The following is a 20030-nucleotide window of genomic DNA, read 5'->3' as shown; positions in this document are numbered from 1 at the left end:
CTCCCCACATCAAATCTATTACAAAGTCGTACTGAATTTTATTCAAAAATATATTTCTAATCCATTTATTTTGCTTTCATTCCCTCTTGCATCTTAGACCTTCCATTTGGGGTGGTTTTTCTTTTGCCTGAGGTATATTCTTTAGTATTTCTTTTGGTGGATCTGCTGGTGGTGAACTATTTTTGCTTGTCTGAAAATGTATTTGTTTTATCTTTAAAAGATATTTTGGGCTGGCAGTTATTTTCTTTCAGCATGTTGAAGATATGCTTCCACTGCCTTTTGCCTTTCTTTGCTACTGTTGAAAAGTAACCTATTAGACTAACTGATGTTCCTTTGAAGATAGCTTATTTTTTTCCTTAGGCTGTGTGTGAGCTATTCTATTTGTCTTTGGTTTCCTGCAGTTTCATTATGAAGTGTTAGGTATGGAGTTCTCTTTATCCTAATTGTTATATATTTGAATATATATAACAATTAAATAGTCTTTGAATATATAATTGAAGGTTTCTTAAATCTGTAAATTGGTATTTTTCATGTGTTTTAGGAAATTTTTATATATTAGTTTTCCTGTGTTTCATGTCCTCTCTTCTTGATACTCCGATTTAAAATATGTTAGACTTTCTCACTGCTTCCCCTATGTCTGTTACTCTCTTTTCTGTATTTTCTGTCTTTTTGTTTCTCTGTGCTGTATTTTGGATACTTTATATCTATATTTCAAATCTTTAATTCTCTCTTCAGCTGTTTCTAATAAGCTATTAAGCCTAATAATTGGGGTTTTTAATTTTTGGCAATCTGTTTTTTATTTCTAGAAGTTTTATTTTGTTCTTTTTCAAATCTAATATCATGTGACTGATTCTGTAACTGATGATTTTAATATCTGAAATCTCTTTGTTTTCTGTTGTTTCTGCTGGTTTTTGTTTGTCATTTTGTTTCCTTTGACTCTGATAGGCTCACAGGAAGTTGCAAAAATGGTACAAAGAGTCCTATGTACCCTTCACCCAGCTTTCCCCATTGGTGACATCTCATACAGCTGTAGTTGAGTATCAACTAGAAATTGACATTGGTATAATTCTGTTAACTATACTACAGACTTTATTCAGTTTTTACAATTTTTTAAATTTGCATTCATTTATGTATTTGCGTGTACATGTATAGTACTATGCAGTTTTATCCCACAAATAGATTTGTGTAACCACCACTACAGTCAAGACACAGAACTGTTCCCCACCACAAAAGAACTTCCTCATACTCCCTCCTTATGTTTATACCCCTTTGCCCTTGTCTGTGATGCTTTTGGGAAGATTTTTAAAAATATATAATTAATTTAATTTATTTTTGTTTTAGGGAGGATGAGGTTAGCTCCATCAGCGGTTCTCAGAGTGTGGTCCCTAGACCAATAGCATCACCATCCTCATGGGAATTTATAGAAATGCAAATTCTCCTGCCTCACCTCAGACCTATTGAATCAAAAATTCAGGGGATGGTGCCCAGTAATTGTTTTTTAACAAGCCCTCTGGGTGATTCTGATGTAAGCTAAAGTTTGAGAACTACTACTAGCTCTCATTGTCTCTCACCTAAATAGCCTCTTGTCTACCATCCCCATACCATATTTGTCATTTTATTTCATTCTCTTTGTAGCAATATAAATGATGTCCTAAGATGTATATTGGATCATGTTACTACTTGAAACCTATCTGGGGTTTCCCATTGCTGGTAGATTAAGATCAAACTGCTTACCATGACCCATATGACCCTATCATGGTCGTGCCCCTTAGCTGCACTCTCACCCTTGTTCTCTTCACTTTAGCTACGTCTCCTTTTGGTTCTTCTAATGTGCGAGCTGCATTCTGTAATTGTCTTTCTCCAGCTCTCCCAGTTCCATCATGTCATTAAGACCCCAGCTCACCTGTGAGGCCTTCTTGCTAGTTTATCCCTCACTTTTCCTGGTTTATTTTCTTCAGACACCTGATTCTTAAACACACTCTGAGCTTACTTCGTGTCTTTGTTCATTCCCACCCCACTCTCCTCCACTGGAATGTAACCATGAGAACAGGCACTTGGTGTTTTGTTCATTGCTTAGTACCCACCACCCAGACCATGCCTGGCATGTGGTAGATGCTCAAGTAAGTTTCTATTCTTTTAATGAGTAAATTAACTTTTTTTTCCTGCTATCCATCCATTATATGATCACATGGAGTTATGAAACCTAAGATTTTAAATTATATTCTCTAGTAATTTTGATCAGTATTTATTTCATTTCTAGAGATTTTGAGATTTTTTTCCTTTTTGTTTATTGAAATAGAACTTTTAGCAAAAGTATAGACAGTAAAAAAATGGAAGATTGTTGATATAACTTAATAAGCCCATTTGAAATAACGAAATGTTTTATCAAGCACACTTTTGGAAAGCTTTATAAATTGGACATTTCTTAAGATGGTACCAAGAACACCATTCACTGTCTAAATTATTTTCCTTAACAGGTTGTGTCGCTTAAAAAAGAAAGCACAGGCAGAAGCAAATGCCACAGCTATCAGTAATCTGTTGCCATTTATGGAATATGAAGTGCATACTCAGCTAATGAATAAACTAAAACTCAAAGGAATGAACGCTTTATTTGGACTGAGAATTCAGATCACAGTGGGTGAAAATATGTTGATGGGCTTAGCGGTAAGTTTAGATGTTTCGGTTTTGTTTTGCAATTCCTGTAGTTGTAGTAGATTCGATTTCATTTAATTCACAGTGTTTTCAAAAGACTTACCTAAAGAAACTGGCATCAAGACCTTTAAGGATTGGAGACATTTTAGGAAGTAAAAAATCTGATGATAGGCTTTCAGATATTTTATTTTTATATTTATTATAAAAGTATTATCAATTATATTATTTTAAATTAATTATTATATGAAATTATTTATTTACATTTATATTATTATTATATTTTTATATTCTGACCGTAACCTCAATAGTCAGATTTCTAAAAATTATCATGTATGGTTTGTTTAGTAAGTTGACCTCCATTGTTCTGGACTTGATTATTGTTTATACATTGCTAAGACAGGGTTTCTCCTTGGCACTGTTGACATTTAGGGCTGGGTAACTCTTTGTTGTAGGGGCTGCCTTGTTCATTGTAGGATGTTTAGCAGCATCCTTGGCCTCTGTCCGCTGGGTGCTAATAGCTTCCCTCCAGTGTGACAACCAAAAATGTCTGCAGACATTACCAGATGTCCTCAGGGGGCAAAATCACTCCTGAGGGGGTGGACCACTGTGCTAAAACAATCTTTAGTTTTAATGGAGAAAATAAAGCAATACATGTGAGACACTGTCTACTGTTGGACAGAGAGTTAAGTTTCATCATAACGGGCACCTGTGGTCTGTAATGGAATGTGCAATGAGATACCATGTTTCTTAAGTGCTGATAAATTGTGAGGCAGTGAAAAGCTCTTTATCTCAGCTCCATGTTCACCTTAGCTTGTTAGAAAATAAGTTCTGACTTAAGAAAGTTGTCAATGGGGAAAGTGAGATTTGCCTTTATAAGTAGCCTGAAACCTGGGGAACTAGATGCCTGCAAAATAGATATCGATCAGATGAAATCTGATCAATAATATTTATGGAAATCTCATATTGTAGACACTTTGCTAGCCAACATTTTTGTCTATGTCACTCGCACTTTTCCTCTTGAAATTCTCTGCCATCTTTCTGAGACATGTGTAGAAATTTCATTTTAAGAAATTTATAGGGAGCCGCCCCGTGGCTGAGTGGTTAAGTTCCCGGGCTCCGCTTCCTTGGCCCAGGATTTCGCCGGTTTGGATCCTGGGCGAGGACATAGCACGGCTCATCAGGTCATGTTGAGGCGGTGTCCCACATGCCACAACTAGAAGGACCCACAACTAAAAAAAATATACAAATGTGTACTGGGGGGATTTGGGGAGAAAAAGCAAAAAAATTTATGGAACTTGGATTCTTTTTCTCGGTATGCATTTGTAGTATGCTAATATGTAGTATTTTTCTCGGTATGCTAAATTGTTTCCTGCTTCATCTGTTTCTTTCTATAAGAGCAGATATGTAAATTTCTATATGTGTGATGATGATAAACTAATTTGGTAATCACAGTTTTTTAACAGGAGAAATTTGTGATAATTAATGAAAGTAATCTGATTTATATTAAGGTATTTGATATTTAGATTAACTTGTGGGAAAATAGTGTTCATTATAATTCATTCATCTAAAAACTTGCTTAAGTGAGGACATAATATAAATATGTAATTTGGGATGAATATAAAATGATACTTATTGGTAGGTGTCTATGGGAACTAAGAGCTTGATTCAAACTCAGAGGTTTAAAAAACACTGTGCCAACTGTATCAAACTCTTCTGAGGGTTGAGTCCCAGGAAGCTAGTTTGTGATCCTGGTATAATTCTTCCTGCCTGCCTCAAATGCCACCTTTTCTGATTCTTACTAATCTTTTCCTTCTTGATCACTAGTGACACTAATTACAGCTGTTTGAGATTTGGATCTTTGTGCTCTGTTTTAGCTTGTGCACTTAAATCTCAGAGTCCCAAGAGTAGCTTCCATGATGGTTAATCTCTGATGAGTGCCCACTGGGTATCCGGCACATGCTACTTCGGAAGGAATATAATATCTTCACTTTACAAGAGGAGAAAATGGGTGCTGTGACAGGTTAAGACCTGTCCAGAGTGATATGGTTACATGTACTGGAACTTAATTTCAAACCCAGGCTTATCTAGTCCCAGAGTCTGTGTTCTCAGCCATTCTGGGTTGTTGCCTCTAGTGAATGCAGTTAAGAAAGTGTTGGAGATGGTGCACTAAGGCTTCATGTGGTGCAGAGGGCATTCTGAGGATGGGCATCAGAGACTGGGTCATTGGTGCAGTCAGGGACACTAAAAAACAAACCAAGAGAGAGCGTCTGAGGATCACTTTCATCTACTGTGCAGACTTCATCATAGAGTATCATACCCTTTTTAGGATGAACTTTTACAAAATTGGCAGTTGATTAATTTAAAAATAATAATAACTCAATTCAAAATACACAAATATCTAGAATTAGGAGAATCATCTTCTCTTTTCCCTGTTCCACTCCTTTGATGTTCACAATTTGATGTTTATGCTTCTATATATATTTTTTGCTTTGCTGGGATAAACATGTTTATACATAAGCGCACATAAGTCTGTGTATGTGTGTGTTATCTTGTTTTGTATTTCCCCTAATAGTTTTCAAGCACTAATGGCATGCAGTACTATTACAGAGTCAGAAATTAATAGTCATTTGATTAAATATTTAAAAGAAATCTGTATCAAGTAAAGTTTTCTTCCTTGGTCATTATGGAGGTAGGGTGAGATAGTGAAAAGTTCTTGTGTTTTGGAGTGAGAAACAAGTTCACATCTCTTCTCCACCTTTACTGACAGTGTGATCTTGAGTAAGTTTCCTATCTCCTGAACTTCAGTTTATTTACTTGCTTTGCAAAAAGTTTCCCTTTTATGGGGCCGGCCCGGTGGCGCAGCGAAGTTCGCACGTTCCGCTTCTCGGCGGCCCGGGGTTCGCTGGTTCGGATCCCGGGTGCGGACATGGCACTGCTTGGCAGCCATGCTGTGGTAGGCGTCCCACGTATAAACTAGAGGAAGATGGGCACGGATGTCAGCTCAGAGCCAGGCTTCCTCAGCAAAAAGAGGAGGACTGGCAGTAGTTAGCTGAGGGCTAATCTTACTCCAAAAAAAAAAAAAAAAGTTTCCCTTTTACTTCTACATTTTAAAGGTAAATTACTCATTCATGAAAAATTTACTTTCTAACAACTTTTTATCTTTTTTTCTAAGCTGTTTTTTCAATGTAATTTATTTTTTACAATCATGAGTAAACATTTTAAAGTGCAGTTGGCTATGCAGTGAAAAGTAAATCTACCTGGGCTTCTAGCCGGAAGCAACTAACCCCGTTCCTGGTTAATGTTTCTCTGTGCCCTTCCACATGTGACCTATGCTTACACTGATGCTAACTCTTTTTCCTATAGGGCAAAGACCACATTAATAAATATGAAAACTTCAGGACTGTTATTCTTCAGATATTTTTTCTGATTATTTCCCCATTATTTTTACAAGTCGGCTACAGGTGTCTATTTAGCAGCTTTACCAACTCCTGGTGGTATTCAGATTGCTGGGAAGACTCCTAATGATGGTTCATATGAACAGCATATATCTCATATGCAAAAGAAGATAAATGACACGATTGCTAAGAATAAAGAGTTATATGAAATCAATCCTCCGGTAAGTAAGATAAGTCTACGTTATGAATACGTAAGTTATTGTTTAGATGTTAGTGTATTTTTAGTTTATCTTATTTGGGACATAAAAGATATTTTTTTACTGTTTAGATTTGCTCTTCTCATTACTCATTCTCTCACCTCCCTCTACGTCTGTGCTCAAATGTCTCTTTTAGGGAGACTGACTCTGACCATCCTATTTAAAAGTTGTAACTCTCCCATCAATTTTTGATACTTCCTATCCCCCTTCAGTGTTTTATTATTTTCTGTTTCTCTTATCTCTGTATGTGTGTGTACACAGAGATATGTTTTTGATTTTTGTCTGTTGCTTGTTACACCCAGTAGAATGAAGCTCCATCAAAGCTGTATATTCCTAATGCCTAGAACAGTTCCTCTTAGTAGTAGCCTCTTGATAAATACTATGACTAAATAAATGGCTTAAAATGTTCTTTTTTAGTAAAAAGGAAGATTGCTTATCTATGGTAAAAATGTGATAGAATACAGAGTTTTTCAGTTTCAGCTGCTTTCTTACAATATTCCTACCAGTCATTTCCATAGTCAGTCTCTGCCCAAGTGTCCAGTTGGTATAACAATGCCTCTTACCCTACGGATGCCTTAGAGGTGTGGTCTGAATTGAAAGAAAGATGTGTTAGAGTGAGAAAGAAACTATTTGTTTTAGGAGTCTCTGATAATGAAGTACTTCTGAAACAGTATTTCAAAAGGAAATATTATACAAAAGGAAAGTGTTTGAATAACGTTGTTTATTTTATTTTATATATACTATTGAATTTTGGTCTTCTGGAACAGTGGATCTGAGTTCTAGCTTCAGATTTATAGCTTTCTAGCAAAGTGTTAAGCTGGGAGGAATTTTAAGGATATAACCTAGAGCTACACTGTTCTGTGTGGTAGACACTGGCTACATGTAGCTATTGAGCACTCGATATGCGCCTGGTCTCAATTGAGATGTGCTGTAAGTAAAATACTGTATACACCGGATTTTGAAGACTTAATATGAAAAAGAATGTAAAATGCCACATGAATATTTTTTATATTGATTACATGTTGAAAATGTAATATTTTGGATATATTGAGTTAAATGAAATATTTTATTGAAGTTTATTCTATTTGTTTCTTTTTTTATTTTATTACTTATGAGGCTTGCTTTGTATTTCTATTGTGCTGATATAGAACATCTGAAAAAGTTGATGTGGGGGCCGGCCTGGTGGCGCAGTGGTTAAGTGTGCACGTTCTGCTTTGGCGACCCAGGGTTTGCTGGTTCAGATCCCAGGTGTGGACCTGTGCACTGCTTGTCAAGCCATGCTGTGGCAGGCGTCCCACATGAAATAGGGGAAGATGGGCATGGATGTTAGCTCAGGGCCAGTCTTCCTCAGCAAAAAGAGGAGGATTGGCAGCAGATGTTAGCTCAGGGCTAATCTTCCTCAAAAAAAAAAAGTTGATGTGTTAATATATTAATACTTAAATAGCCTTTGTAAAAGCTTTTCACACAACACAGTAGACTGTTTGCAGTACGTTGTTTGCAATACATTGTTTTTCTTGTTTAATTATGTTTTGATATTTGAACATCTACTAACAGTGTTTATGCCTGTTGGGGAGAAGAATTTGCAAAGCTATGTGTTAGGGCTCCATTTATCTGTTCTATTGACATGAGCCGAATGCTTTTGCTCAACAGTATTTATCAGCTCTATTCTTCCCTCCTGGCCTCCCATAGGAAGAATTGACCCTGTTCCATTGTGTTGCTGTTGTAGCTGTATGTGCTTCTGTTTAGTGCCTATTACATATTATTGTGCTTGTTTTTTACATGTCTGTCTTCCTTTACTATAATGTGAGCCCCTTGAAGACAGAGACGTATTTAAATCAGAATGTGAGTTAAATTACTTCATCCAGTAATTTATTTGAACTTCTCCTATTTTAGTAGTACATTTCAGAGGAGGGAATAAATCTGTTATGATTTTTAAGATTTCAGCATATATGGATTTCATGTGTTGATTATATGACTGTATTTCCGCAAAAAGGAGTAATCAACTTATGAACCTTCTACTGTCTTTCCTTATTTCGATACTGACTTATTACAGTCTTTTAGCTTAACATCTCAGAATTTGTTTGACAAAGTCAGTGTACCAGGCCACTACTCAGATTACAGTTCTGTCTTTTCAATTTTCTAAAACAACATATTCCCACCTTGAAAATGTGGGTCAGAGTGTTCCTTCTCTTAGGAAGGTGCCCCAGCTGGAGTGAATGCTATTGCTTGATTATTTTTCTCAATACATTGAAAGATATTTCTTTTTTTTTTTTTTAAAGATCGGCACCTGAGCTAACAACTGTTGCCAATCTTTTTTTTTTTTTCCTGCTTTATCTCCCCAAATAGCCCCGGTACATAGTTGTATACCTTAGTTGTAGGTCCTTCAGTTGTGGCACGTGGGACGCCGCCTCAACGTGACGAGCAGTGCCATGTCCACACCCAGGATCTGAACCAGCGAAACCCTGGGCCGCCGCAGCAGAGCACGCAAACTTAACCACTCGGCCACGGGGCCAGCCCCCCAAGATGTTTCTAATGCAGTAGTGTAGTACCACTTAAATGGAGATAATTCTGTCAAGCAAAGGTATCAAAATAAGGTGCAGAACTTTTAGAATAACAGTATCAGAGATAAAACCTTGGTATGAATCTAAAATATATTAAATGCCAGAAAGTTAATTTATTAGGTCCATGATACAGTCAACAGAGGCATAACTGAATTTTAAACTACTGTAAAGTTACAAAAAGAAAGGTGAAATCTAGTGGGAAGGACGTTTCACTCAGAGTCAAAAGAAGTGCTCTAGACAGGTTCCTCACTTGCTAGTTTTCAAACCCAGCAAACTGCTTTCCCTCTGAACTGCAGTTCTTTCTCATTTTATAGTCATTATAGTAGGCTCCCTGTCAAATTTGTGTAGGGCAAGTTAATTTGGAGTGCAAATAAAACAAATGGATGTGAAAGTAATGCATAGATAGCTGTTATGAAACTGGTGGTAGTCTTTTGTAATGTATGTACTAGCAATGAACATTTAAAGCTATGTTTTTAAAAAACGTTTTCTTATAATTTCCTTGTTTTTTAAAAAGATAGCTTTGTTACGCCAACAATAGGCTATGCCTTTTGCATTTGTGCTCACATATCCACATTCTCCCGATATTCCTTGTGGCCAACAGATATTTAGAACCTCTAGTTAGCTCTACTCTTTGGCTGTGGAATAGGGGAAAGCTCACAGACCCATATAAGATTTCATCATACACTTACCTCTAAAAGATCGTTATTGTAACTGCCAAAGTTTGTTTAGCTTAGTAAGTTGCACAGCAAATACATGCATAATATATGTATTATGTATACATACATATACATACATTTATCATATTCTATATTTTACTGTGTGGAGCTTTGAAAAGTTACCACTGGATAAGGAAAGATATAAAAGAGTAGAATCCTATTTGGGGACATAAATCTTTAGTTCTTTATGAGCTATTAGGACTTTTAAACACTGAGTAGAAAATACTTTCCGAGCTGGAAGGACTGCCGATTCCCTATTCATTTTAGTGTCTTCTCTGTACACTAGATGTCAGTATTGCGTTCTGTGTCTGTGACAGTATGAAGTTTCTGGATTAGTGTTTCAAGGCTGCTATTATCAATCAAAGGAAGTTCCTATGTACTCTATAAAAAGTTAGTTAGAGTTATAAAGGGTATCATTATAGACTGTGAATATATTTTACAAACTTTTTTCCCCCACGGGTAATTGTCTATTAATATAAAAATTTAAAACCAAACTGAAGTATACAAATATCGAATCATTTTGTTGTACACCTGAAACTAATATAATGTTATATGTCACTTATACCTCAATGAAAAATATGAAAAGATTGCAGTTTACCAAAAAGAAAAACCCCAAAAAACAAACTAAAAAAGACAGTCTTATATGGTACAGAGCAGTTACATGTCTTTCAGGAGATATCTGAAGAGATTATAGGATCGCCCATTCCAGAACCTAGACAACGCTCAAGACTTTTAAGATCTCAATCAGAAAGCTCTGATGAAGTTACGGAATTGGACCTTTCACATGGGAAAAAAGATGCTTTTGTTTTGGAGGTATTATTGCATTGGACTAATTTCTTAGAGTTTTTGGAAGATAAGGTGTACATTTTTACCATCAAATCCTAAATTGATGTGATACTTTTGTATCATTATAACTGCTATAAATAACAAAGAATATTTTATTATAGAAATTACAGCAAACCTGAAAATATCGATCTTGGTAATATTTTTTTGTAATACCAGTAATTTTTTGTAATATTAGTAATACCAGATTACTGATACAATAATGGAGATGGTTCTGGAAAAAATAATGTATGGGTTGAAACAAAATTAAAATAATGTTAAACTCTTGGAGCTATTTTCGTAAGCCTGAATGAATTTAAATAAATTAAAGTATGCTTCTTTCACTTACTATAATTATTACCTGCTTTATATGTTATAACATGTTACTATAATTATAACATTTTTACATGTATTATAATAATGTAAGCACTGTGACTTCTGGGTGTAACGTTTTCTGAATTCAGAAGCTATAAATGAACTTGCATTATAAAAACATACTCAGAACTAACGTCTCTGGAGAAGAAATGTGGCATGAAAGGTTTATGGAGCCTGCCTGCTCCCTCCCAGATCGGCTCCCCTGCCCTCCCCTGTAGAATGGTGAGCTTTGAAAGAGATAAATGATCTTCCTTTGATATTGAAGGAAAAGAAAATAAATGAGGATACTCAGAAATGTTGTGGTAAGGTAGCAGTTGAGAGAAGAAATCAGATGCTTTGATCTCAGTAAAGCAGGAACTAATGGTAGAATTATATTGGGATGGGATTGGAGGTTGGAAGAGTCTAGAACGGTGCCCATGAATGTGATCAGGATGTCAGCCATGGGAGATACACAGGGCTTACCTGAGATGAGGGTGTTAATTTGTAAAAAAATCTCAAACCGTACGGATTTGTGCCTTCTCATGTTTTTCTACAGACTGAGAATGGAAGGAAGTGGAGGTTGGGGAAAGAATACGTCAGGTTCAGGAGGTAAAGAGTTCCGGGTTACTTGGCTACTTAAAGTGTGCTGTGACTACCTGTAGCCTCAGCACGGTCTGGGAGCTTGTAAGAAATGCAAATTCTGGGGCCCCTACTTCAGACCTAGTAAATGAAAATTTCAGGGTAGGGCCCAGGAATCTGTTTGACAAACTCTCCAGGTGATTTTTAGCATTACCAGAAGTTTGATCTAGAGCATTATTGGTTATTTCTGATCCTGGGATCCTGGCTAAGTAGAGAGCAGAAGTGCTGCAGATGTGGGTGAAAGACTGAGGGCAAGGTGTACATTCAGTAAGAGAAGGGACTGTAGTTGAGTATACTTGACATCTGGGTGTGGAGTGTTTTGGGGAATAGTGGGTTGAGGTATGGCTGTGACTGTGGGTAGCTAAAGTGAAGTGGAAGTGGTTCTGGAACATCCAAGGGTGATGTGGGGGGGATGCTTAGAGTGTGTGAGTCAGGACTTAGACCCCCAGTGTACAGATGAATGTCAATAATGTCCAGTTGGATATTTTCACTATTTATTATTCACGATGGAATATTGTGATGTAAGAAATAGAGGATTTGGACTTACCGTTTTTAGACATGCTTTTAAATTTATCCCTACTCAATTCTAGTTTAAAGCAGTTCTGTATTTAGTCAAAAGATTGTTTTTTTTAATTGTACGCCATTAATTTAACAAATAGAGATACTGATTGCTTACGGTATCTTTGTTAAGTCTTTTGAGACATACCCTCATAACAGCTTGAGAAAAGGCTTGGTTTTTTTTTTCCAACTCAGTATACTTCATAATGTAAAATATTTCATTTAGAAGTGTTTGTAATTATTACTGTGGAGAAATGTACAGATGTTAAAAAAATTTTTTTCAAGTTTTATACTTTAACTTAGGGGAAAATGGCTCTACTTTTCCTTGACTCTTATGTTTTCTATATAGTAACTAAAAATTATTTTTAAAAACTTGAAATGATTATATATTTACTACTTATGTAGTGATTTAATCCTTTTATTTTCAGATTGATGACACAGATGCTATGGAAGATGTACATTCTCTACTTACTGATGTTCCTCCTCCTTCAGGTGAACAGAAGAAAATTATCTTTGAGATGAGACTAGTTTTGCATATCAGTATTTTAGTTCATAATTATTATAGTACTTACTTTATAGACTTTAAAGACTTTATCAGTGTCACATCCTGTTAGGTGCTTTGCTGCTCCAAGGCTGAGAACATACAGTTTAAAAATATTTATGTTAGAACTTAGATGAACTGATTTTTAATAAATCCTTTTCTGTTTATACATTTAAAAAAACCTGATAATTTAATAAGATGGTCTAAAGTTTCCTGAAGGTATAGAGTTTTAGGGAAAAAGAATGAATGGATCTTACAGTTAGAACTTCATGTAGTAATTGAAAAATGTTATTCTTTAACTCAAAACCAAATGAAATATTATCATATATTTTAACTATAATTTATTTTGGCAGGCTTTTATAGTTGTAATACAGAAATTATGCCTGGTATAAATAATTGGACATCTGAAATACAGGTAAACATGTCATTCTTAATTTTAAGCAAATAAAACATACTTGACTTTAGCAAGTTCCTTCTTAATATGTGTTTTCCTTTTGACCTCCTTATTGCAATTGAAATGTTATCCTTTTTCATACCACATTAGTTATTATTTTTCGTTCTTGGCAGTTCTATTAACTGTTACAGTTTTCAGTTAAAAATAATAAAATAACTGCTATTATGTCTCTCTGTATTTAGATGTTCACATCAGTAAGAGTAATCCGGTTAAGCAGCCTTAACCTGACTAATCAAGCCCTCAATAAGAACTTTAATGACCTCTGTGAAAATTTGCTCAAGGTAGGAACCTTCTGAATAACTATATTTTGGTTAAAACTCTAAGAATCATGAAATTAAAAGAAGAAAAGTGTATATATTGTCTGGACTACCTTACAGAGTTGTGGGCTGGATTATTTTTATTTACATGTCAATCTTAACTCTGCTATCAGGTAAAATGCTAAAATTGTCCTCTCCATGTTAATATAGCATACTGTAAAAGAAATATATTTTAAGTGTTATAGCTTTAAACTTCAGAAACATCTATTGCATATGTATGTATGAAAAAACCTTTTTCTTAGATTATTTTTTATGACTTAGTGATAAATATGATTTAATCTTATTGTCTGCTTAAATATGAAAAATGTATTCTTAATATGAGAATAGACAAAACAGAAGTGGACCAGCTTTGTTTTGATCTTTTCAACTTCCATTTTCTAGAATGTGCATTAAAAAATTAGTTTTTATAAATTTTTAAATTAACAGAAGTGATGATACTAATATTTTCTGTTGTCTAGAGCCTGTATTTTAAACTACGGTCGATGATCCCCTGCTGCCTTTGCCATGTAAATTTTACAGTATCCCTGCCTGAAGATGAGTTAATTCAGGTAATTAAGATTCAGTCTACCATTAAGGAAGATTTTAGCTTTTATCTGATCTGTTTTAATATTATAAATTTACTGTAATTAAATAAGTATAAGCTGTTTTACTTCAAAATCTTTTTAACTGTATTAGTGTGAATCAGACCGTATGTGTTTCATCTTTCTGAACTCCGGTTATCTGAAGGTGGAGTCACATGTGTGCTCTAGCGAATGTATACATAGGTATACACACAGAACTGCATGTGTCCTCCTGTGGGGTTCCTCGAGTCCCATTGTTTAGAGAAGGTTCTTGAGCTCTTTCTGGAATATCTAGATTCAGGTGTAAATGTTGGACTTAGTTGTAGTCTGAATATCTGAGTTTATGTGTCGTTCTTGAGAATCTTAAGCAGGAAGGGCAAATTAGCCAATTAGTCTAAGTTGTTCCATGGTGCTGAAGAAGATTTGCGGGAAGCTTCTTTGGGCAATGGTTGTTTTGCTGATCATTGTTTCTCTGATTCTAGGTTACGGTCACAGCAGTTGCAATAACTTTTGACAAAAATCAGGCTTTACAGACCACTAAAGCACATGTTGAGAAGTCACTGCAAAGAGGTAAACCTGTGATGGTTGGGAGCATAGTTCATGTCTATCTACATTTATCGTTCAGTGATAACATATAGAGGATAGATAGAGGAAATAAATGACTTATTTCTTGAAGAGATAGTGCCACTTTTCTGCTTATCTTTGTCAAAATAACTGTGTGGATATGCATATGGCTGACTCGATATTTTTCACACGTGAATACGTAGTTGACTGGTATATTTACATAGAGAATGCTACTGGTTTTTAGACTTAGGTTATAGCTTAATTCTGCAGTAATTTAGAGGTTCCTATCCTAGGATCTCTGAGGAGGTCCTTAAGGCATTTGAGAACCTACTAATGTATCATGTATTTTTCTCGGGAAAGTTCCCTTAATATTCAGCAGATTCTCAGAGTTGTCCTTTATCCAGTAAGATTTAGGAAGTGCCATTCTTAATATATTCCAAACAAACCCAAATTATTAGGAACCATGTATCTGTTTTGAAAAAAAGGAGAGGGAAATAGTGTATTTGGCTAAATAGAATATTCATGATTGATCTGAAATTTTTTAAGTTGATTACATTCTAGATGTATAGCATTGAATTACTGTCAGATAGGTGTATTAAATGATTATGTGTTAGGATATTTATCAAAAAAGATAGATAATAACTGATTTAAGTATCATAGAAACTAGTATGGTACCAAGAGTAGGATAATAATAATAATTATTGGGTGCTTATTATTTGCAAGGCACTGTGCTAAGAGATTTACACATTATCCTTTCTAAATCTCACAACAGTCTTGCCAGGGAAGATAGCATCACTCTCAACACCATACAGGTGAGGGGTCCCCATGGAGAGACCAAAGAGAAAATAACCAGAATAAATTGGATTTGGGGGGGAATATGTCTGTTATCCCAGATTCTTAATTTTTAAAAAATTAATAATAGATCATTACTAAATAACTAGTGTTTTTCTTGCCTCCCAAGCCTCTACAGATAATGAAGAACTTCTGCAGTTTCCACTGGAACTCTGTTCAGATTCACTTCCTTCTCATCCTTTTCCACCAGCTAAAGGTTGGTTAAGCAAGGGAAATGCAAACACAAATCCTAGTGTCTGGTTCCTTGCACTTGCTTCTTCATCGCAGGCAGTCTTACTTAATCTTGGGATGAGGATTTCTTCTTCATTTCCTCATTGTATATTTCTTCATGTTCATAACGGGGGGAGAGTAATGTTCGTCTCATTTTAATTTCTCGAGTAATCTCATCATAATAAGGTGATTTTTCATATGATATTCCCTTCTTCTTCCTCAAATGTGTTAAATTTTATTTTCAGAGGTTTGGATTTCCCAAAGTTCCTGTTCCCACATGGTATAGTTTATATTTATATTCTATTCAGTAAATTTTTTTCCAGCAACAATCAAACCTTTACAAAAATTTTTGGGTTTTCGTAGACAACACAATACTTATTTTCTTCAGAAGATATGTAGACAGGTTTTGGGTGGGGGCAGTACAATGAGAAAAGGATGAACTTTCTGTCTTTTGGTGCCTTGGTTATAATTGAGAAACATTGTTATGTACTTACAGGATGCTGCCATTTTTTTCAAATGCAAAATAATTGTCCCTTAACTGAATAGCAGTAAATTTACTTAGATCTGTACAATCTTTCGAGAAAAATGGGAGGTAGTTTTTTCCATTTCTTTTCTTATTTCAGTACAGTTTTTATTATGAAAATTTCCAGAATTGCTGTACCTTGTTTTATAGCATCACATATATAATAAATGTAATTTGTGTTTTTTCCTAAATTCTTTATTCTGAGAAATGATGTATTTGTTATTTAAAATCAAATTAGCTTTTCTAAGTTTTACATTTTATAATACAAGTGAAATTATGATTTCTACTTGTTAATTATTTTATCTTTCTAAGTTATAACCAAATTAGTTATAATACAGAATTGTTTTATATTCACATTGCATATATGTCAATAGAGTCTTTACTAAATCAGCGCAAGGCTCATCTGTGTAGATAAAGATCCTGTTTCATGTTTTCAAGAAGAAAAGATAAGCTACTTTCAGATTCTGAGCTTTCTAACTTGGTAACCTCTTTCCTTTTCTTCTGAGTTAAAATTCTAGTTTAGAACTCCATAGAGAACTTTAGCATACCTCAATTCCTTGAAAGAATGAATAGAGAGGAAAAATCAAATCCAAAGATAATCTCAGTTCAGATTTATGAATTAACAATAACTTCCAGAATAAAAAGCAGAACTGTCAAGATCTTCCTTGAACTGACTAGACAGAATTTTTTTTCTTTTTTAAAACACCGGCTTTATACAGAAACTTCTGTTTCACACAGAGTTAGTTCCAAACCACTTTTAGGTATCATTGCATGTGTCCTTACCCTGCAAGGGACAGGGCTGGGTGGAGGGGGAGGTCAGGGTTGAGGGTGGAGGCAGGGGGGAAAAAGTCAAAACCAAAAACCCAATTAGCAACAAAAAAGATTTGGTCAATTGCCAAGCCATAGGAATATGTATTTGTGGATTTGGAGCCCCTATTAGCTCAGTTTTACCGTGTTGTTAATAGCTACTGAATTCTGTAGAAGATTAGATTTAAACTCTTACAGTTGATAACTTATAGTTTCTCCAGTAGCTTTCAAAATGTTTTCCAAGGTTATTATAACAAGTGCTTATTGTGGTCATGAGTGTATTTTGTACAAATGATACTCTGTGATCTGAGGAACAAGGAAAGAAGAATTTGAGAGGAATAAGTCGTATGTGAACAATAGTAAAATATTTGCAGTTCATTGAAGGAGCGTGGAGAGGGGCCCTGAGCTGGCGTAATAAAGCAACAGACCTGGGTTCTCTTCTCAGTTCTACTACTGATAAAGTCGGAGAACTTGGCCCAATTAGCCTCTAATTAAGCCAGTTAAGCCTCGGTTCCTCATCTGTAAAATTCAAAAGGATTAAGATTCTCTGTGGTCTTTAAAATTCTCTGGTTCCTTGGGTTTCTATAGTTCATGGTCCTTCAATTATTAACATGTTCCTGTTATTAAAAACATAAAAGCTAAATTATACCTGAGACATACTGAGCTTCTGTTAATTAAATTGATAAAATTTTCCCAATAGCTTCAAATCAGTTAAACCAATAATTTGTAAACTCTGCTCCTCCAAGCCATAGAGTTTCTTCAGAGGTGCCTCATGGTCTTCTAGGAGGAAGGGTGGGAAGGGAGCGGAGGAGGGTGGGGAAGTGATAGGACAGGTCTTTGGGCCCCTGCCTCAGAGCTAGAGCAGCTTCGATTCAGTGTGCTTTTACTTGTTGGTCTCTATACAGTATGTGATTTTGTTGGAAGGAAGGATTTTAAAAAGTTTGAAAACCACTGAATCAGATCATGCCACCTTTATCATCATCATTACCATCATCTTCATAACGATCAACATCATCACATCTAATATTAATATATATGAAACTTTTCATCCTAAGTGTTGAACTACAAAACCTATGTGCTTTTCCTTGACTATTGCATGAACACTCAACAGTTTATCTGTACCTTTTCGTAAATAGTTTTGTAAATTGTTGTTTATGTTGCATGCTTATTTATTGTCTTTGCTCCCTCAAGTCTTTTCAGGAGGACATGGGCTATACTAAATATATATGAAAAGTTATCTCAAAGTGTTTCAGAAGGTTTGACAATAGAATGGGTTTTGAAAATGTCTGAAGAATGTAGTAATAGAATGTTTTAGTATCAATGTAGTAATTAAGCATTGTAACATGAAGGGAGGCTGTGAATAGAGAATAGAAATATTTGGAAAAAGTTAAGCTTAGCACTTTAGAGGCAACAGACAGGAGAGAGAAAGGTAAGAGTGTTAGGAATAAATATTCAAAAAACTTCTCTGCTTTCTTATATGCAACCACAAGAGGCTTAAAAGTCAACTACTGATACTAAGTAAATAAATATATAGTTTTTATAGTTTTGTTAGGTCAGTTAGCTAAGTTGATAGAGCCTTTTCTTTTTTTAATTCTGAAAACTTTGAATTCAAATTCTTTTTAATGTTCTTATGACAAGCAGGATGATTTATTAAAATTTTTCATTTCCTTTCATGTTGACAGAGAGGTTTCAAGAGCTATGCACAGTATGTTTAATACTTCCATCTTTTCACTTGTAGATAAACCTTTCCTTATCTTTTCATGTTATTGAAAATGAATGACTATTACATGAAGAAAAGATGCTTCAATTACATGAATCCTAATTAACTGTGTAGAGTAAGCCTGGGCCTGAATTGTCCATCCACGTTCAATTTTTTCCTTCCATCTTTTGTTATATTTGGTTTTGTTTCTCAAGGTAACAAAATAGTTTGATGTATGTCTCAAATTTATGGTTGGTTTGGTGTTACCTTGCTAGTTAGCTTAATTTTTCTGATTTGAAATATTAAAAGATGCTGAGCCTGAGTGATTTCTTAAAGAACAGTATCATGTGAAGGTCATCAAAATTCTTTGATGAATACTATGAGGAACATAGGTGATGTGGCATCAACATAAATTACTTATTTTCATATGAGGCTGTGTTATGAGAAAAAAGGTGGCTATAATAGACTTTATGTACCACTTCCATGTTTTTTCCTCATCATTAATGTCTACACTTCAGTTTTCTGAGTATTTACCACTTTATTCTGAAGTGGTGTTCAAGAGACTTTAAAAAAAATAGAGACCAAAAGAGATATAGCAAATATAGTAAAAATAGGGAATCTGAGTGAATATAATCTGATTAAGAAAATCAGTGTGATTTTTCTCATAGACTGTAGTTAATTTCCAAATAGATTTTATGCATGTAATTGTTATAAAAGGTTAGTATATTACTTTAGATACATGTCTAAAGACCTAAATCTCGAGATAATAGACACCATATTGTGGGGCTTAAGAACTTATATTAGGCAAAGGTGTGTCAATCATATACCCTTATAAATATATATCAAATACTTTATAAATCTAATCTATAATAGGATAATAGTTTTCATTAAGATTCTGAGAATTTAAGGCTTTAAAAAGGCTTAGTTAAGGCAATTTTAGTTTTATATACTGTTGAATGAAACTGTATAGAAGACAAGTTTTTTTTACCCAGCTTGTTCCTCTTTCATTTGCTGTACACTGGGCTGATAGCCTGATGTTCAATGGCGTAAGCTGTAGGCTGGCAGGAGTACTCTTTTCATTAAGCAGCTGCTGACTGATGTGACAAGCATAGGTCAAATTCTGGGTTTCAGTATAAAAGAAAACAAATTGGCTTATCCCCTCAATGCATTGTAGTACATAATTAGGTATCTACATTTGAAGTTTTTTATCTTTATTTTTATTGTAGGTGATATGAGTTACTTTTTGTTAAACCAAATTTGATTTTAAAAGATAGTTTAAGTTGTTAAATTACAGTGACTTGCCTCAAATTTTAAACTAGCAATTAGAAATATAAATCTATAGAAACTACAAAAGTTAGTTTTTATTTTTTCCTGCCAACTAATGATTCTGAATTCTTACAAGTATATATAATTCTTTATACTGACTAAAAATATCTTTGTGTATTAACAGTTCATTGCATGTCTGTTTTCTCTCTCTCTCTCTCTCTTTTGTTTTAATATATTTATTTAGTCCTATGGCCAAATGGTAGTGACAATAAGAAACGCTAAA

General features: G+C 34.7%; 1 protein-coding gene across 23 annotated transcripts in view; it reads left to right on the top strand.

The window, feature by feature from the left end:
- Nucleotides 1–20030, top strand: part of C2CD5 (C2 calcium dependent domain containing 5) — an 88746-nt gene that overhangs the window by 58218 nt on the left and 10498 nt on the right. For 21 of the 23 annotated variants that reach the window (XM_070493910.1, XM_070493908.1, XM_044775219.2 and 18 more), the window contains 9 exons: nucleotides 2478–2664; nucleotides 6104–6268; nucleotides 10254–10394; nucleotides 12383–12446; nucleotides 12849–12910; nucleotides 13132–13230; nucleotides 13725–13814; nucleotides 14309–14396; nucleotides 15352–15438. In XM_070493910.1, coding sequence (XP_070350011.1) covers nucleotides 2478–2664; nucleotides 6104–6268; nucleotides 10254–10394; nucleotides 12383–12446; nucleotides 12849–12910; nucleotides 13132–13230; nucleotides 13725–13814; nucleotides 14309–14396; nucleotides 15352–15438 — 983 coding nt within the window. The remainder of the gene's footprint in view (nucleotides 1–2477; nucleotides 2665–6103; nucleotides 6269–10253; nucleotides 10395–12382; nucleotides 12447–12848; nucleotides 12911–13131; nucleotides 13231–13724; nucleotides 13815–14308; nucleotides 14397–15351; nucleotides 15439–20030) is intronic. The other 2 variants (XM_070493911.1, XM_070493891.1) reach the window with 1 other exon arrangement.

This window comes from Equus asinus, chromosome 22 (genome assembly GCF_041296235.1).
Source record: "Equus asinus isolate D_3611 breed Donkey chromosome 22, EquAss-T2T_v2, whole genome shotgun sequence".
NCBI lineage: Eukaryota > Metazoa > Chordata > Mammalia > Perissodactyla > Equidae > Equus > Equus asinus.
Note: the sequence above shows the minus strand (reverse complement) of the source record. Positions and strands in the feature narration are given on the sequence as shown.